Source organism: Mustelus asterias, chromosome 12 (assembly GCF_964213995.1).
Source record: "Mustelus asterias chromosome 12, sMusAst1.hap1.1, whole genome shotgun sequence".
NCBI lineage: Eukaryota > Metazoa > Chordata > Chondrichthyes > Carcharhiniformes > Triakidae > Mustelus > Mustelus asterias.
The window spans coordinates 86560593-86579831 of record NC_135812.1 but is presented as its reverse complement, the minus strand read 5'-3'; the positions used below and the strand labels follow the sequence as shown (position 1 = coordinate 86579831).

General features: G+C 42.3%; 1 protein-coding gene across 1 annotated transcript in view; it reads left to right on the top strand.

Annotated features, from left to right (window-relative positions):
• Positions 1–19239, top strand: part of ttyh2 (tweety family member 2) — a 134974-nt gene that overhangs the window by 14230 nt on the left and 101505 nt on the right. Inside the window, exon 2 of the mRNA XM_078225547.1 lies at positions 13632–13804. Within this exon, the coding sequence (XP_078081673.1) occupies positions 13632–13804 (173 nt within the window). The remainder of the gene's footprint in view (positions 1–13631; positions 13805–19239) is intronic.

Here is a 19239-nt window from a genome sequence, read left to right as displayed (position 1 = left end):
TGAGTTGGTTGGTACGTGACCTCAGACTTTTGTATCTTTTTCCTGCTGGAAGAAGGTGGAAGAGGCAATGTCTGGGGTGCATGGGGCCCTTAATTATGCTGGCTGCTTTGCCAAGGCAGCGGGAAGTGTAGACAGGGTCAATGGATGGGAGGCTGGTTTGTGTGATGGATTGGACTACATTCATGATTTTTTGTAGTTCCTCGTGGTCTTGGTCAGAGCAGGAGCCATACCAAGCTATGATACAACCAGAAAGAATGCTTTCTATGGTGCATCTGTAAACGTTGGTGAGAGTCATAGCTGACATGCCAAATTTCCTTCGTCTTCTGAGAAAGTAGAGGCATTGGTGGGCTTTCTTAACTATAGTGTCGGGGTGGGGGTGGGGTGGAGGGGGGGCTACATCTGGAATATTATGTGCAGTTTTGGCCTCCTTATCTAAGGAAAGATGTTCTTGCTCTAGCAGGTGTGCAGAGAAGGTTTACCAGACTGATTCCTGGGATGATGGGACTGATGCATAAGGAGAGATTTGAGTCGGTTGGGATTGTATTCACTGGAGTTGAGAAGAATGGAGTGGGGGGGGGATCTCATAAAAACCTATAAAACTCTAAGAGGACTAGACAGGGAAGGTGCAAGAAGGATGTCCCCAATGGTGGGGATGTCCAGAACCAGTGTGAGGATACATGGTCTAGGACAGGGATGAGGATAAATTTCTTCACCCAGAGAGTGGTCAGCCTATGGAATTCGCTATCACAGAAAGTAGTTGAGGCCAAAACGTTGAATGTTTTTAAGAAGCAGTTAGGTGTAGCACTTGAGGTGAAGGGGATTAAAGGATATGGGAGAAAGGCAGGATCAGGTTATTGAGTTGGGTGATGAGCTATGATCGTCATGAATGTGGAGCAGGTGCGAAGGGCCGAATGGCTTGCTCCTATTTTCTATGTTTCTATGAAAGTTATTAATGAATCTCTGTCAATGTTTCTTTCCTCATTTCACCTCTGGTCCTTTTGTCAATTGTCTTGAGAGTTAAAAATTAAAACAGAAAATGGTCAGCAGAGCAGGCAGCTTTAGTGGAGAGAAATGATCAGGTCATTGACCCTTCAGGACTGAGGGAAGATAGAAACGGCATTGGTTTCGAGCCAGTGGAAAGGGAGAGGGAACAGGACGAAAAAAAAGAGAAGGTCTGTGACAGGGTGGAGCACAGAGTAATACCCGAGAAGGGAAATAGAAAGCAATGGAGGTGAACAAGGCAAGAAGAGACGAACGGAAATCTCGTCAGAGAGAAGAGCAAAGCTTCTTCAAGCTGGGCATTCCAGGAATAGATTTGCTGTTTTTGTTTCGGATTTCCAGCATCTGCAGAATTTGGCTTTTGATCTTAAAAGTTTTTAGATTTTAAGTTAGTGTGATCCTAAACGTCAGCAATACTATCAGTGGACTGGCTCAGTATTAAGCCACTAAATGCTGGTGTCTCAATAGTAAGGTGGTGCAAGTTGAATATTTGTTGATGGACTTGAGTTCTCAGTTGAAAAGGAGCCTTTGTGAGGTTTTCAGTCTCTAAGGGAATCTGATTTTCTCTAGTTTGTGCTTGAATGGTGTTGTAACTTCTTTAAACTTTTCCCTTTGTATAAATTTCCAGAGTTTTGAAATACTTTTTAGTTTCAGATTTCCAGCATCTGCGGTATTTTGCTTTTATTTATTTGAAATATTGTTAAAGTGCCAGTTTAAGCAGTGTGATATTATTTGTTCTGCTTGACCTCAAATCACCTCTTTGCCCACCCCTAGTTGCCTTTGAGAAGGTGATGGTGAGCTGCCTTCTTGAATCGCTGCAGTCCATGTTCTATGGGTTGACCCACAAAGCTGTTAGGGAGGGGATTCCAGGATTTTGACTCAGCGACTGCGAAGGAACAGCGATATATTTCCAAGTCAGGTTGGTGAGTGGCTTGGAGAGGAACTTGCAGGTGGTGGTGTTCCCATGTAGCTGCTGCTCTTGTCCTTCTAGATGGAAGTGGTCGTGGGTTTGGAAGGTGCTGTCTAAGGATCTTTGGTGAATTGCTGCAGTGCATCTTGTAGGTAGTACACACTGCTGCTACTGAGCGTTGATGGTAGAGGGATTGAATGTTTGTAGATGTGGTGCCAATCAAGCGGGCAGTTTTGTCCTGGATGGTGTCAAGCTTCTTGAGTGTTGTTGGAGCCGCACCCATCCAGGCAAGTGGGGAGTATTCCATCACACTCCTGACTTGTGCCTTGTAGATGGTGGATAGGCTCTGGGGAGTCAGGAGGTGAGTTACTCGCTGCAGTATTCCTAGCCTCTGACCTGCTCTTGTAGACAGTGTGTTTATGTGGTTAGCCAAGTTGAGTTTCTGGTCAGTGGTAACCCCAAGAATGTTGATAGTGGGGGATTCAGTGATGGTTATACCATTTGAATGTCAAGAGGCAGTGGTTAGAGTGTCTCTTATTGGTAATGGTCATTGCCTGGCACTTGTGTGGCATGAATGTTACCTGCCACTTGTCAGCCCAAGCCTGGATATTGTGGCATTTGAAATAAAAGATGTAGAATAATACAAGGGCAAAATCTGAAATTGTGCAGGGAAGTGGAGCTAAAACCCAAGAACAGCCCAATGGTCCACTCCTGCTTCTATTTTTGTGTTCTTCTGCAGACTAATAAAAGAACAGTGTACATCATGACTTGAGTTAATAGGCCAACACAGTGGTTAACACTATTGCCTCTCAGCGCCAGGGACCCGGGTTCGATTCACGACTTAGGTCACTGTCCGTGCGGAGTTTGCACATTCTCCCCGTGTCTGCGTGGGTTTCCTCCGGGTGCTCCGGTTTCCTCCCACAGTCCGAAAGATGTGCGGGTTAGGTGCGTCCGCCATGCTAAATTCTCCCTCAGCATATCTGAACAGGCGGCGGAGTGTGGCGACTTTGGTATTTTAGCAGTAATTTTATTGCAGTGTTACTGTAAGTCTACTCGTGACAATAATAAATAAACTTTAATGAATATGTGGTGGTGTGAATGACCTTTTACTGCTGGGTAGGGGAGGGCTGGCAACAGGAGAAGGGATCCTGACAATTATCCTTGCCAAATGCTTCTTGGCTGAGAAACAATGTCGAGAATATTGAAGGGACTTAACAATAAATTTTGATGTAACCTATTATAAAAGCAGCAATGCATATGTCTTGTTGAGTTGGAGATGGAAGTAATTTAGTTTTATTTATCTTCGACCATCTTCAGCTAGCCACGATATTGCAAATTATTGCCAAGTTGTGCATTTCTTAGTTTCTAAGGTTGAGTTAATTATTGTGGATGGCACAGTAGCACAGTGGTTAGCACTGCTGCTTCACAGCTCCAAGGACCTGGGTTCGATTCCCGGCTTGGGTCACTGTCTGTGTGGAGTTTGCACATTCTCCTCGTGTCTGCGTGGGTTTCCTCCGGGCACTCCGGTTTCCTCCCACAGTCCAAAGATGTGCGGGTTAGGTTGATTGGCCATTCTAAAATTGCTCCTTAGTATCCTGAGATGTGTAGGTTAGAGGGATTAGCAGGTAAATGTGTAGGGATATGAGGGTAGGGCCTAGGTGGGATTGTGGTTGGTGCAGACTTGATGGGCCAGATGGCCTCTTTCTTCATTGTAGGGTTTCTATTTGGTTGGATTTTAGCACTCGTGAGCCTATTAATCCGGTGTTACATAAATGCAGTTAGCATGGTGTCAAAGTGCTGCATGTCTGTCATAGATTGCCTTCAAACTTTTTAAAACCCATCAAGATTCAACATCACGCACTGAGTTGAACTACTGTATAAAATCTTAATTGCTCTTTCTGCAATCCCCTGTGACTTTGTGCATTGCTCTTTAGATACCACATTATTTATGAAGCACTCACTTTGCACAAAATCTAAAACATGTTTTCTGGGTAAGGCATTGATCAAAAGAAATATTGATGCCTAGTCTCCTTTTGAGGTTTTTTAATGAAAACATTGAGCAAATCTAGACTTTTTGGTACCGGAATTTAAATCCACATGTTCTTAAAAGATGTATTTCACATTCAAATTTTCTTTCCTAAATTGAGGCCAAGCATTTTCGATGAGTTTGAAAATTGAATTACTCGCTGCGAACTATCTCTTGCCTCTCCAAAGGTGACAATCCTCTCCATTTAGGTATAGTAAATGTACAATTTTTAACAGACCTTGCTGCAGTCACCCTTGGAACCCTCAATAACGTAAGGGAAAAGTATAAATCAGCTGAGTTTTTTGCTCTTAACCACTGCACTGAGACGCTCTTCTGGATTGTTTCTGTGAATGCTACACCTGATCCAGCTTAGTTCTAATGCAGTCCATGATAAAATAACCTCACTTCTATGTCTGTGTGTGAGGGATAGCTGTCCGATTGGAATTGTACTCCAGCTTGAATCTGTGCCTTTGGTTGAGGGAAGGAAATCGCTTTTAAGTGAGTAGAATTAAAAGATCTGTCTGGGTGAGACGTACAAGTTTGCATCCTGCAAAATCTTCAAACAGGAGTTCCCAATCACTGGTCGACAACTGACAAAGGTAGAAAATTCTCTCTGACAGCAGAAACTCTGGCAAGACTACTTCAGCAGCTGGCTTGGGTGACTTTGTTAGAGGATTGGGAATTTAGCATGAATAACTATAACTTGAATCAACTTGGTTACTTGAGACACAAAACAGTCTGCTTGATTGACATCCCATCCACAAACATTCACTCCCTCCACCACTGACGCGCAGTGGCAGCCGTGTGTACCATCGGCGAGGAAATCACCAAGGCTCCTTCGACAGCACCTTCCAAATCCCCAACTGCTTCCATCTAGGAGGACAAAGGCAGCAGATACATGGGAACACCACCACCATCCCTTTCCCCAAGCCACTCACCATCCTAACTTGGAAATATATCACCGTTCCTTCACTGTCACTGGGTTAAAATCCTGGAATTCCCTCCCTAACAGCACAGTGGGTGTACCTGCACCATAGGGAGTGCAGCGGTTCAAGAAAGCAGTTCACCATCTTCTGGAGGGCAATTAGGGATGGGCAATAAATGCTGACCTAGCCAGTGATGCCCACATCCCATAAATGAAATTTTAAAAATTCATACGAGACTATCCACAAAATGTGACTGCAGTAAATTCTGTTACGTCTTGGGAGTCATGGTCTAAATCTCCTCGATTTGTTCTAGTTATGGAAATAGTTGTTTCAACAAGGGGCCTTTACAGCCAAACACTACACTGTTATTGCCTGATTTCATGCATTTACTCTTTCCGGCCACATAGCAGGGGAGTGGGACACTCTGTTTCTTTATTAGTGAACTTATTCCTGCTCCAGGTGATATCAACATAACACAGTCAAGGGCCGGAATTTTCCAGCATTCTGTGGCCAGCAAGTCACTGAAATCTCCATTCAAGTGAAAGACTGGAAATTTTCGGCCAAGGCATTGAAGCTTGGACCTCCTTGGGCTGAATGGGTCGGCAGCATAGCAAATGAGAGTGCGATAGTTTAATACTATTGTTTAACCAGCATAAACCTACAATAAAAGGTTCTTGTGTTTCACTCTGCCTGCCTGACTGAACTCCATTTATTTTGCCAGCTGCTTATTTACAAAGCTTTCCAGTGGTGGTGCTTTAAATTTTCACGTTTAAAAGATGGTTGTAATTCTGCAAGGCACTCTACCGTGAGTGCAGCGCATGCACCCCCCCCCCCGCCCCCCGCCACCACACACAGCTCTTCCCTTTTAGCATTTGCCTATTTTGAGGACTTTTAGAGCTTTGAATACTGGCATTGATATGTCATAACACCATACAGCCTTAATCACTTTGGTGCTGAAGTGTGCATTAAAAAGCTGTTGCGAAAATGTATTCCATCTCTCTCAATTTGAAAAACCCATTCCAATGCCAGTTTAGGGATAATTGTCTCCCCATTTCCTTGACTTCACTGGAAGGTTTAATGAATATAGAAATAATTTATTCATGTTATTCCGGAATCTTCATTTTAAATCTTCATGTTAAGTTAATACTGAACTGGCGGGAGCAGTGAAGAATGCTGATCAGGCTTGGGAGATGAAATGTCAAACATTGAGACACACAAATGTTGACATACCATGAAGGGGAAGATGTAAAGGCTAGCCATAGCTGACCAGGAAAGAAATAGCTGTTAAACTAGTTGTCCACCTTAAATTACGTTAGCATAACGAATGTCCTAATATATGGTGTTTTTTAGCGTATCTTCGCAGCCACACATTTTTACTCTTTGGGGGTGAGTGGGGAGTTGATATTATACCATTTGTTTCTTTCCTAAATCTTTGTCTCTAATCCCAGGGATTCGATATTTTTTTTGAGACTGAGCAGCTTTGGCGTACAACATTTCCTTTGCGCTAGAAATCTGTTTTTGTTTGAACAGAGTGCCTTGTTTGGAAAAGTGTTTGATTACAAGTTGATGGCCACAAATTCTAAATTTTCCCACTGGATGACTGTCTATCTGCATTTCTGGAGCATTAGAATGGGGGAAAAGAAGACCCGGGGACTGGGTTTATCCTGGCTGTGGACAAAGTAATTACATTTAATTTTAACCAATTAAGTGTTGAATGGGAATTAACAGTCACCCCCCGCCCCTGTGCCCCATACTGCTGAAGAATATTTTGGAGGTTTTGAATTTCTTTCTTAGAAACATCAAATATGAGGTCGTAACTGCATCTGGGTTGGAGCTTCACAGCACATGGGTAATCATTGACCCTGATTTTTTTTTTGGTGCTTGTATATTCCAACATGCTGGCCTTTTTGTTTTGCTGGCTACAACTGGCTTTGTTGTTAATTGGTTGTACACATTTTTACTTGACCTAGTTACCCTCGCTTATCAAACAAAATCTGTTTATCCAGCGAGCCTTTGATGGTATAAAAATCCAGAGGGAGCAGCAACTCGAAGGTTAATTTGGCACAGTGACCTTTCTTCTCAGATTTGCAATTGGCTCATTAGCCAGAATGGATTGAAGGCTGCTCGGGAATAAGCTGCCAATGAGTCAGGCTGGGGAATAAAGTTTCATCATTGGTGCGTTATTTGTTCCCAGTACAATATTTTTCACAAAATTATCGCAATTTAGTGGCAATTAATACTCTTGAGCAGATAACCTGCATGTGTGGCAATCGGCAAAGTCAGTTTAATGTCAGGTTACTAACAAGTGAAATTGCTACATTCTTTAAATGTGATGGCATATTGACTCAGAAAGATTTCTCCCTGATTGTGGTGGGGAAACGCCTCCTGAAATTTATCACACCCAATCCCAATGTGTGTGCATCACCTTTCTCGGCCTTTTGGCTAAAATCAAGCCTAAAATGGAATGCAATGCCTCATTTTGTCATCTTGGATCTTGTTTGTCCTTTTTTATGGAGTCTTTGAATTGGATTCAATTGGAATTTGGTATTGGGGCAACCAAGCAATGGATTTGGGTTTGTCCGATCCATTCTGAGCATTGGCTTTGTAACTTTAAGAATGCACTAAAAAATTAATTTAAAAATGTGTGCTTCAGCTTTGATGCTGTGCCATTCTAACATTGTGGATGTGATGAGTGCACCCTGGATCATTTTTATGGCTCTGAGGGTTTTTATTCCTACATCAAGCACCAATTGTTAATTCCAGTTTGGGTGTGGAACAATGACAGCAGCGCAATGAGTTATGCACAGATGGCTGGCTGTAAACTGAGGCCAGCAGTCGAGCACTGTCTGAAATCACACTGAAAGCCAGATCATAACTGTTCCTCTGTTATCTCCCAACAATTTTTATTATACCACTATCGCAGTGGCAGGTGAGTGACTGGAGTCACAACAGTAAACACCAGTTCATGTTTAGTTTTGAACCTATGTTGGACAGTATTTATTGGTGAGCCTGTGATAGTGGTGCCCATGAAATGTGCAAAAGAATTGTTGTTTGTTGTTTATCCTTAACTCTGTCTTTTCAGGTGCTTGGGTTGTTTTCTTGGCTGTTAATTTTCAAAATATAAACCAAAAGTACTTTTCTCTATTTTCATCTAAACCAACGTATCCAAATTTATCTTCCTTTGTGGAGTCCACTTTTTTTTCCTACAGAATTTCCTGTCTTGTGTTAATACTAAGATTAAATTTTGCAGGGCAAAAACTAAATTGCCAATAAAAGTAGATGATGTGTTGAAATGGTTTGAAATCAAGAAGCAATTGTGTTCCATGAGTTGAGGGATGAAATTCAATGAGAGGAATGTCTTTCCTCATTCTTGATTTCTCTGATTTGGTTTGATTTATTATTGTCACATGTGTTGGTATACAGTGAAAAGTATTGTTTCTTGTGTGGCACAGTGGTTAACACTGCTGCCTCACAGCACCAGGGACCCTGGCTATTGAGTTGGACGATCAGCCATAATCGTAATGCGGGCTCGAAAGGCCAAATGGCCTCCTCCTGTTCCTATCTTCTATGTTTTTATGTTTCAATGACCCGAGTTCGATTCCCGGCTTGAATCATTGTCCGTGCGGAGTTTGCACGTTCTCCCTGTGTCTGCGTGGGTTTCCTCCGGGTGCTCTGGTTTCTCCCACAGTCCAAAGATGTGCTGGTTAGGTGCATTAGCCATGCTAAATTTGCCCTCAGTGTACCCGAACGAACGCCGGAGTGTGATGACTCGAGGCTTTTCACAGTAACTTTATTGTAGTATTAATGTAAGCCTACTTGTGACTAATAAATAAAATAATAATAACAAAGCATACCATTCATAGAATAAGCAGGGGAGCAGGAAAGAAGAGGGTGCAGAATGTAGTGTTACAGTCATAGCTAGGGTGTAGAGAGGGAAATTATGTTATGTAACAAATATGTACAGCGATAGAGTTCAGATTTGTGAATCCTTGGAGGGGACAAGTGCACAGATTGGAATTCCATATAAAAACCAATACATGTTTTTCTTGCTTCACTCTTTGTACGCTGAGAGTTAAGTAGAAAGTCTTGACATTCTAGGAAAGCGTGGAATAATATGCAATGAAGCAAAGTTCTGGACAGATAGCATCGGAGATATTGTGTCTTGAAGGATGGGCAAAATAAATTGCTTTTAAAATAAATTTTTGAAAATTTGAGTTTCAAATTATTTTGCTCAGCTCACTCGAATTGGAGGTCACCTCTTTGCTTTCTCTTTTTTCCTCGTCCCCCTCCAGGTTTCGCAGTGTGACAGTAGTACAAGGGAAATCTAAATCCGTTGCTGTGGGTTTAATGCTGATGCTGGGTAGTGTGGGTAGCAACTGAAAGGAAGTGATCGCTTTGTATTTGTCAGTACCTTGGGAGCAAATGACCATAAATCTTCAAAGGTTTCAATTTAGAAATGACAGTGTCAACTGATGGAGATTATTTTTGTTGAACTCTCTTGAAAGGTTTAATAAGTGCAGTGAAATGTGCTTTTTTATATAGTAGTCTAGTCAATTTCCTGTTGGGTGCAATAAACTTTTATTTATCAGCTTGTAGAATACTTAATTTAATAAAGTGCCTGCTTTCAAGATTGTATTTTGTAACAGTCGCTTTTTGGCCTTCTAAAATAACATTGCAAAATATTTGACACCATTATTTCACAACGTTCATTTTTTAAAAAAACACCAATGCCGCCTGAGTTAGGACCAAGTCAAAGGATGCAGTGATGCAGTTATAAGTCACTGCTGAGCTTTGAGGCTGGGTGGGGACACTTGTTTTTGAATTTTGGTTTTACACTTCTCCTGTGGTAGATAACAAAGGCATGATAACAAAATATCAGACTGTTATGCAGCTTGGGTGAAGATGGCGCACAAACCTGCTTTTCTTTTCAGAATTTAGCCTGGAACTGTTGTGACCAATTTTTGTTTTTTGGGTTAAATTCAGTTTAAATCCAGATTGTGCTGATTTAAGACTGACTTGAATCCCAAAGCTCTGGTCTGAGGTAGATTGCATGATTATTCACAAATCGAGACAAAAATTTTGTTGTTGTAAATGAACAACATTCTTTAACTATTTGATTTTGATTTGATTTATTATTGTCACATGTATTCGCATACAGTGAAAAGTATTGTTTCTTGTGCGCTATACAGACAAAGTATACCGTTCATAGAGAAGGAAATGAGAGAGTGCAGAATGTAGTGTTACAGTCACAGCTAGGGTGTAGAGAAAGATCAACTTAATGCAAGGTAAGTCCATTCAAAAATCTGACAGCAGCAGGGAAGAAGCTGTTCTTGAGTCGGTTGGTACATGACCTCAGACTTTTGTATCTTTTACCCGATGGAAGAAAGTGGAAGAGAGAATTTCCGGGATGCGTGGGGTCCTTAATAATGCTGGCTGCTTTGCCGAGGCAGCGGGAAGTGTAGACAGAGTCATTGGATGGGCAGCTGGTTTGTGTGATGGATTGGGCTACATTCGCAACCTTTTGTAGTTTCTATGACATGGAAAACTATGATATGGAAAGGTCTATATTGCAAATCAATACTGTAAGAACTGAACAAAGCACAACAATACTTGTATGCTTAGTTTGTGAAATGTCAAGTGTTGGTAATTCTACTATTCCTAGTGCCCTGCTTTATCCCATAGCCTTGCACATTCATTCTTTTCAGATAGTAATTCAGTCCCCTTTTTGATCGAATCTGCCTCCATCACCCCCTTAGGGTGTTCATTCTAGATTCCAGTTGCCCTCTGGGTGAAAACAAAAATCCTGACATCTGTTTTGATTTGAATTATTATTGTCACATGTATAGTATACAATGAAAAGTATTGTTTCTTGCGTGCTATACAGCCAAAGCATACCGTACATAGAGAAGGAAAGGAGAGGGTGCAGAATGTAGTGTTATAGTCATAGCTAGGTTTTGGAGAAAGGTCAACTTAATATAAAGTAGGACCTTTCAAAAGTCTGATGGCAGCAGGGAAGAAGCTGTTCTTGAGTCGGTGGATACGTGACCTCAGACTTTTGTATCTTTTTCCCGATAGAAGAAGGTGGAAGTGGGTATGTCCGGAGTATGTGGGATCCTTGATTAAGCTGGCTGCTTTTCCGAGGCAACGGGAAGTGTAGACAGAGTCAATGGATGGGAGACTGGTTTGCATGATGGATTGGGCTATATTCACGACCCTTTGTCGTTTCTTGAGGTCTTGGACAGAGCAGGAGCCAAAGCAAGCTGTGATGCAATCAGAAAGAATGCTTCCTACGGTGTATCTTTAAAAGTTGGTGAGAGTCGTAAGGGGACATGCCAAATTTCCTTAGCCTCTTGAGAAAGTAGAAGCATTGGTGGGCTTTCTTAACTATAGCGTCAGCGTGGAGGGACCAGGACAGGTTGTTGGTGATCTGGACACCTAGAAACTTGAAGCTCTGCACATAGTTCGTGATTGGGGGTGGGTCATCGAGAGTAGAGTGTTCCTTTCAGCAAAGTCTATACCTTGCACACCCATTTACTCTGAACTCTTCCCTTGCCAGATGATTGTTGTAATGTTTTTCTTTCAGTAATCTGCTCACAACGAGCCTAATCTCTTGTAAGGAAGCTATGTCAATGTTCAGCCTGTCAGGTTTCATGTTAATCATGGCTGTCTTGCCTGCATTATTCTAGATGTTGTTACAATTCCCATAGAGACCAATATCTTTTAAAAAGGTACTTGAATTTCCAGTGACTGGACAACAAAGTTTCAAGTTTTAAGGCTTTTACTGTCACAAACAAACTAAAAGCACAACTGACTAAGGACTAGTAACCATGTTTTGGACATTACAATGGCAAATAGGCATATAATAAAATTATGAGCCACAAGGCAGGTAATTGAGGGATGGAGCTACGTAAGCCATTAAAAGCTGGCGGAAAAGGTAAATAGGAACTTGGGCTTCTTTTCAAGCAGCTGTAAATATTAAAGAATTTGACTAAATACTGCTTTGGTTATACCAATCACTCTTTCAGTAGTGTGTTCAGTCTTAAGCAGCCCTTTTCACCCTTCCGCTCTCTCTCCCCTCCTCTCCTACCCCTCTCTTTCAGATTATATACAGTGGTGTGCAATGATGTAGCGATTGAAAGGATTGAGTAATGCTGAGATGGCACAAATACATGAGTTGAAGGGTTATGGTGTGACTTGAGAGTATTTAAATGATGAAGGGGCTTGAACAGGTCACCATGAAATGAATGTTCCTCTCTTGGGGGACAATTAAGAACAGAGGGATATAATTTTAGAATTTAAGCAGTGAGTTCTCATCTTTAATCTTCTCATGTTGGGAATCAATCCAATGAACCTTCACTGCATGCCCCCAAGGCAAGTATATCCTTTGGTAAGGGGATAAAAGACTGCACAATATTTCAGGTGCCCTCTCACCAAAGCTCTGTAAAATTGCAGCAAGACTTACTTCCCCTTAAACCCCAGCCCCCTTGCAGTAAAGGCCAACATACCATTTCTCTTTCCTGCTGCATTTGCATGTTAACATTTTGTGTTTTATGCACAAAAGCATCGAGACCCTTCTGAACACCATCATTTCATAGTTTCTCACCATTTAAAAAAAAACGTGAATTCCAAAGTGAGTTGCCTCACGTTGTACTTCATCTACTATTTTCTTGCTCAGTTACTTAACCTTTATCTTTTTGCATGCATCCATCTCTCCGATTTATTTTCTATTCATTTATGACTTTGTTTTAATTGTTTCAGCAATTAAAATGAAATCTCTTTCTATTCGGTGGAAATTGGTCTTCAAAATGATCAGCAGTTTTGAGGCTTTACCTAACGAGGAAGGAAGTTACAATGGAGTAAACACATTTACAGGTGAAATTCACTGTTAACCACAGAAAGCTCAGCCCTAAGTTGAGATAAACACAGTAGGTGGAATTTTGTCAAATAAGTTTAAAGTGTTGAGCGGCCGAGAAAATGGTAGGCTTTCTTGCCAGTTTTTTCAGTGACATAAATAATGTGAATTTACAGCACTGTGCAATATAGAAGCCGTAATGTGAATCTTGCCAAAGGGGAGGGGCGGAGCCTCAGCTCATCTATGAAGCCAGCTGCTGAGCTGTAGGGGTGCAATTGCACAGGTGCCCTGATCCCAGTACACTGTGTACACAATATTACACTGGGAGATCTGTCACTCCCCCTCACCACCCTGGATTCCTTCCCCCCCCCCCCCCCCCCCCCCCCCCCCCGGCGAGGCGAGAAACTGGGCGCTAACCTAATTTTTCGCCTCTTGTAGATGTGGCAATGTGGTAAGATTATGCCCGGTCTGTTTATAGTAAAATCCCTTTAAAAGGCACTTGCTTCAAGATAAAGTTCTTGGCAGATTGCTCACTTTCCAAAACTCTCATCTCGGGGAGTCCCTCAATTGGTGTCATTGTGAGAGTAGTATTGTTTTATAATTGTGCCTGCTATAAAAGGAAGTGATGATCACAACTGCTGTTATATGTTCCAAATCTAGATATATAGCAGAACTGCCAGGTTGGTTCAAGCAGTCTATCACAAGTAGAGTTACATAGCTCCAACTGATTACTAACACCAGTGAGCTGAGTAATCTGTGTCCTTATGTTAGACTCTGAAAATTACCAAAATGATGAACCTTTGCATTTATTAATTGATAATTGAAAACACTGGAATCATTATTGCTGTGATGTAAGTGGCAAGCAAATCTCTCCCAGCTTTTCCTTTTTAAGTGTTGTCTTTCTTTCTATTTCCTCAGGCACTGATGTTTTTGGCTGCAATTGCTGCCGTCTTCTTGGCCCTCAATTTGATTTTCATTTCCATTTACTTGTTATGCCTCTGCTGCTGCAAGCGAACTGACGATGAGGAAATCAAGAGGCCACATTCATGTTGTGTCATGTGGACATCTGTGACTGCTGGCCTTATCTGCTGGTGAGTAAAAGATATGGAAGTTGAAATGAATAGAGGGGATATGAGATGCATTTTCCTCTTCCCTGTGACCTGCCAAACTCTGTGACCTGTCAAGCTCAATCAATAAATCTTCACAGTGACAATGCTTCTGCCAGTTTACATTCACACACTAAAATTCAGCTTAACATTTAACTGTGCATTTGATGAGATGGCAATGATATTGTTGCCTATGTATCTGTCAAGCTAAATTGGTTACGTGAAAAATTATTGTTCAAAGTTGTGTGCTTCCACTAAGTTTTCAATTAAAGCTCCCTGTGGGTAAATGCACTTTAGGTTACAGGTCTCATTTCTTGATGGTATTGGCCAATTTTGATCTCTGCAGTTGACCTGTTGTAACTGATGTGAGAGTGGGCTGGAGAGAGGTGGATCAAACACGGATCCTATTCCTGATTATAAAGTGTGTATGTGTTTCTGTAGTAGAGTGGATTGATCTATGATTCCTTCCGTGGTGAACAGTTTAATGACAGTCCAAAGATGTGAAGACTAGGTTGATTGGCTATGATAAATTGCCCCTTTCTGTTGGGGGATTAGTATGGTAAATATATAGGGTTATGGGGATAGGGCCTCAGTGGGATTGTTGTCGGTGCAGAATTGATGGACTGAATGGCCTTCTTCTGCACTGTAGGTTATCATGGTTCATGAGCAACTGGTCATTTGGATAATGTGGTAGAAGGCAGCAGAGTCCGTTGTAGCTCGGTGTGAATTCATGTTTCATGTCTTCAGGAGAGTATGAGGGAAAATTGGAAGAAATAAAGAAAAAGCGTGATTCTCTTTAGCCAGTCTTCCCATCTTTCCTCGCCTGGAGTTTTTAATTTCTAGTTTTCTGAAACCAGAAACCTGGGGGTTGTGGACTAGATTGATGAAGATATACATGTTTGCATTGGTAATGGAATAAAAGAGAAAGCATTTGAAATTATAAACATGCAAGTTAGTAACCCCCCAACAACCACTGCCACCATTAAGCATAGAAAGAAATATGAAGGTGTTGGAATGGGCAGAAATGTGTCTTGGGGATAGTTGAAGTGACCTGAAATGACCCTTTTTCTATAAGTTTGGAATGGTGAATTGTCATGTGATCCAGTTGGGGAGAAGGTAGCTCTGTAGGAAGGGAGTTTGTGGATGGTTAGGTTGAGGAAGGTGAGGGCAGAGCAATCTGAGACAATGAGACAGGGAACCTTTTGCTTAGCTTGAGATCTGTCTGGCAAGTCATTCAGTGCAAAAACTGGGGCAGTTTCTTTGAAGTTAACATAATTCACATTCAAAATTCCATTTTAAGTGCAAGAGAAGTGAGCATTAAGTGGGAAGAAGTCAACTTTGGACATGCTACATTTGAGATTGATCCAAAACCTCAATGTCTAAGATTATGAATGGAGAGAGACTTGCGTGAGAGGGAATAAGTACTCTGTATGGTGATGCTGATGGGTCGCAGCGTGTAGTATGGTCTGTGGAGGGAGGAAACTGATTGGTGGGAGGTTGCATTGAAGGCTGATCAACAGGCGTCGGAGTGTGGCGACTAGGGGAATTTCACAGTAACTTCATTGCAGTGTTAATGTAAGCCTTACTTGTGACACTAATAAAAAAACTTTCACTTTTAAATAAACTAATGGAATAGAGCCAGGGAATGGGAGAGGATTATTTAGCATTGCCTGAAAGCCAAGAACAATGGATGATGTGAGTGCAATAAGAATTCAGCAAGAGGTTTCTTTTATTTACATCTGCATGGTACAGTGTAGGGTGGAGGAAAAAATACATTCATATAATACTTTGCACATCTTTTATGTTGTCTCAAAGTGCTGCACAGCTAGTTCTATAATTTCAGTCATCATCTTCCCCTCCCATGAACAGAATTTTTGTTGTGTTTGAATTAATGTAATAAGACTTCTGTTGGAGTCAAAAATGTTGTGTCCTGTTGTTATGCAAATGTTCCTTCTTGGATTAAATCAGATTTATGCATGGTCATTAAAACAATTTAACTTTTTTATGTGAGTAAATCAGATTTAATGCTCTCTGAAATGGCCTAGTAAGCCAATATGAAAAGCTATTATAAGAGTAAAATGGCTTGGTGCTACCAAGCATTGACCTAGGTACTGGACTCTGAAGACAAAGGCATATCCAACCCAGTCAATATTGCAATGTTCCACTTATTGGAAACCTGTGCTAAAATTGAAAGAGAGATTCCACAGACTAGTCCAGTAACAGTGTGGTATTAACTCTATAATGGCCCTGGCTCCACCATCAAGACCAACCCACCAGAGATGATGTCGGTGATAGTTGAGAGAGAGTGGCCGTGAGAACCCTCAGCATTGGGTCCGGATCCCATGTTGTTTCATTGTATCAGGTCAAACACAGGCTTGGAAACCACCTACTGCCCATGTTGAATATCAGTTGGAGGAATGTGCTGAGCATGGGACTTCATGTCCATCACTTAGTGGTTCAATGGCGCCAGTGCTGACCGAACTGGACAAGTCCTGAAGAACATAGATGCCAGACTGGTCCTGTAGCAGGTGATGAACCACCATGGCAATGACCATCTCCAACAAGAGAAACTTTACTCATCACTTTTGACATTCAATCGCTGAATGCCCCCATCAATATCCTGGGGGGGTTATCATTGCACAGAAACTGAACTGGATTAGCCACATGAATACTGAAGCTATGAGAGCAGGTCAGAGGCTAGGAATCTTGCAGCGAGAAAACCCTCCTGACTCCCCTAATCCTGTCCACCATCTGCAAGTCACAAGCCAGGAAAGTGATGGAATGCTCTCCCCTTGCCTCGATGAGTGCAGCTCTAAAAACACTCAAGCTTGACACCATCCAGGACAAAGCAGCCCACTTGATTGGCACTCCCTCCACCACTGATGCACAGTGACAGCTGTGTACACCATCTACAAGATGCAATGCAAGAGCTTACCAAGGCTCCTTAGACAGCACCTTGCAAACCAGGGCCACCACCATTTACAAGGACAAGGTCAGCGGACACATGGGAACACCACCACCTGAAAGTTCCCTTCCAAGCCACCCACCATACTGACTTGGAAAAATATCACCATTCCTTCACTGTCACTGGGTCAAAATCCTGGAACTCCTGCCCGAACAGCACTGTGGGTATACCTACACCACATGGTTTAACATGGTAGCTCACTACCATCTTCTCGAGGGCAATCAGGGGGTGGACAATAAATGCTGGCCTAGCTTGTGATGCCCACATCCAAGAAATGAATAAAAAGAGCCCAACACGAGGGAAAAAGCTGCATGACCTCGTCCTTACCATTCTATCTGGCACAGATGTATCTGTCCATAACAATATTGGTCAGAGAATAGCTAATGTAGTTCCACTATTTTTAAGAAGGGGTGTAGAGATAAGCCAGGAAACTACAGAGCAGTGAGTCTCACGTCAGTGATAGGGAAACTATTGAAGAAAATTCTGAAGAAGAGTATCTATTTCCACTTGGAGAAGCAAGGTTTGATCAGGGATATTCAGCATTGCTTCGTCAGAGGGAGGTCATGTCTAACAAATTTGAATGAATGTTTGAGGGGGTGACCAGGTGCATTATAGTGCAGTTGATGTAGTTTATATGGATTTCAGCAAAGCCTTGGACAAGGTCCCACATGGGAGACTTATAAAGAAGGCAAATGCTGGCCCAGCCAGCAACGCCCAAGTCCCATCAAAAAAAGTGCACATGGGATACAGAGTAATTTAATCAAGTGGATTAAATATTGTATGAGGCAGAGGATGATGACAGAAGGCTGCTTTAGTGACTGGAAGTCCGTGTTCAGTGGCGTAACACAGGGATCCATGCTGGGTTCCCGATTATTCGTCATGTATATAAATGACATAGATGAGTGTGTTGGGGTAGGATAAGTAAGTTTGTGGATAACGTAAAGGTTGGTCGTGTGGTTAACAGTGAGGTTGAGTTTCTTGGGCTACAAGAATATAGACGGGATGGACAAATGGGCAGATAAGTGGCAGATGGAATTTAACCCTGAAAAGTGTGAGGTGATACACTTTGGTCTGGAACGCTCTGTCAGGGAGGGTGGTAGAGGTGAGTTGCTTCACATCCTTTGAAAAGTACCTGGATGAGCACTTGACACATCATAACACTCAAGGCTATGGGCCAAGTGCTGGTAAATGGGATAAGGTGGGAGGTGTTTCTCACATGTTGGTGCAGACTTAATGGGCTGAAGGGCCTCCTCTGCACTGTGTGATTCTAAGGCTACTAAATAGTACTTGTAGAGCTGAAATATCACCTTCACAAACTGGACACCCTCCATTGTGTTGTGTGGAACTATCACTATTTTAAATCGAATAGATTCAGAACAGATCTAGCAGTTCAGAATTTAACATCCCTGAGGTGCTGTGGATCAACGTTAGTGGCAGAATTGTATGCTGTAACTACATGGCCTGGCATATCCCTCACTTGCTATCATCAACAAGATGAGATGAATCCTGGTTAAATGAGGATGTATAAAAGCAGCACTAGGCACAACAGATCAAAACCGCCGCATCGAGTTGTGAATGATGCTGGACAATTAAACAATTAACATGAGGAGGAGGCTCCATGAACATCCCCAATGTCAATGATGGTGGAGCCCAGTGTGAGAGTACAAAAGAAAAGGTTGAAGCATCTGCAGTTACCTTCAGCCAGAAGTGCCGAGATGGATAATCCATGTTGGCCTCCTCCTGACTCCAACATCACAGATGGCAGTCTTCAGCCAATTTGATTCACACTTGTGCTCCCAAGAAATAGCTGAGAACACAGGATACAGCGAAGGCCCATGGGAACACCAGTCTAATATATTGTCATTTCTTTATTGTTGGTCAAAAACCTGGCACTCCCCACTTGCCCGTGAGAAGGTGGTGGTGAGCTGCCTCCTTGAAGCACTGCAGTCCATGTGACGTATCTACGCCCACAATGCTGTTCGGGAGTCCAGGATTTTGACTCTGTGACACTGAAAGAATTGCGATATATTTCCAAGTCAGGATGGTGAGTAGCTTGCAAGGGAACTTGCAGCTGGTGCTGTTCCCATAAGCCTTTCTGCCCTTGTTTTCCTAGGTGGTGGTGGTCCGAGTTTGAAAGGTGCTGTTGAAGGAGCCTTGGTGAGTTGCTGCAGCATATCTTGCAGATGGTACACACTACACTGTGCGTCAGTGATAGCGAGAGTGAATGTTGATGCGGTGGATGTGATGCCAGTCTCAGGTCTTGGATGGCATCGACTTCCTTGAGTATTTGAGCTGCGCTCATCCAGGCAAATGGAGATTATTCCACTGCATTCTTGCTTTCTACTTGCAAATGGTCAGTAGGCTTTGGGGAGTCAGGAGGTGAGTTGCTCAACACAGAATTCTCAGCCTTTGACCTGTTCTTGTAGCCAGAGTACTTATACAGCCAGTCAAGTTC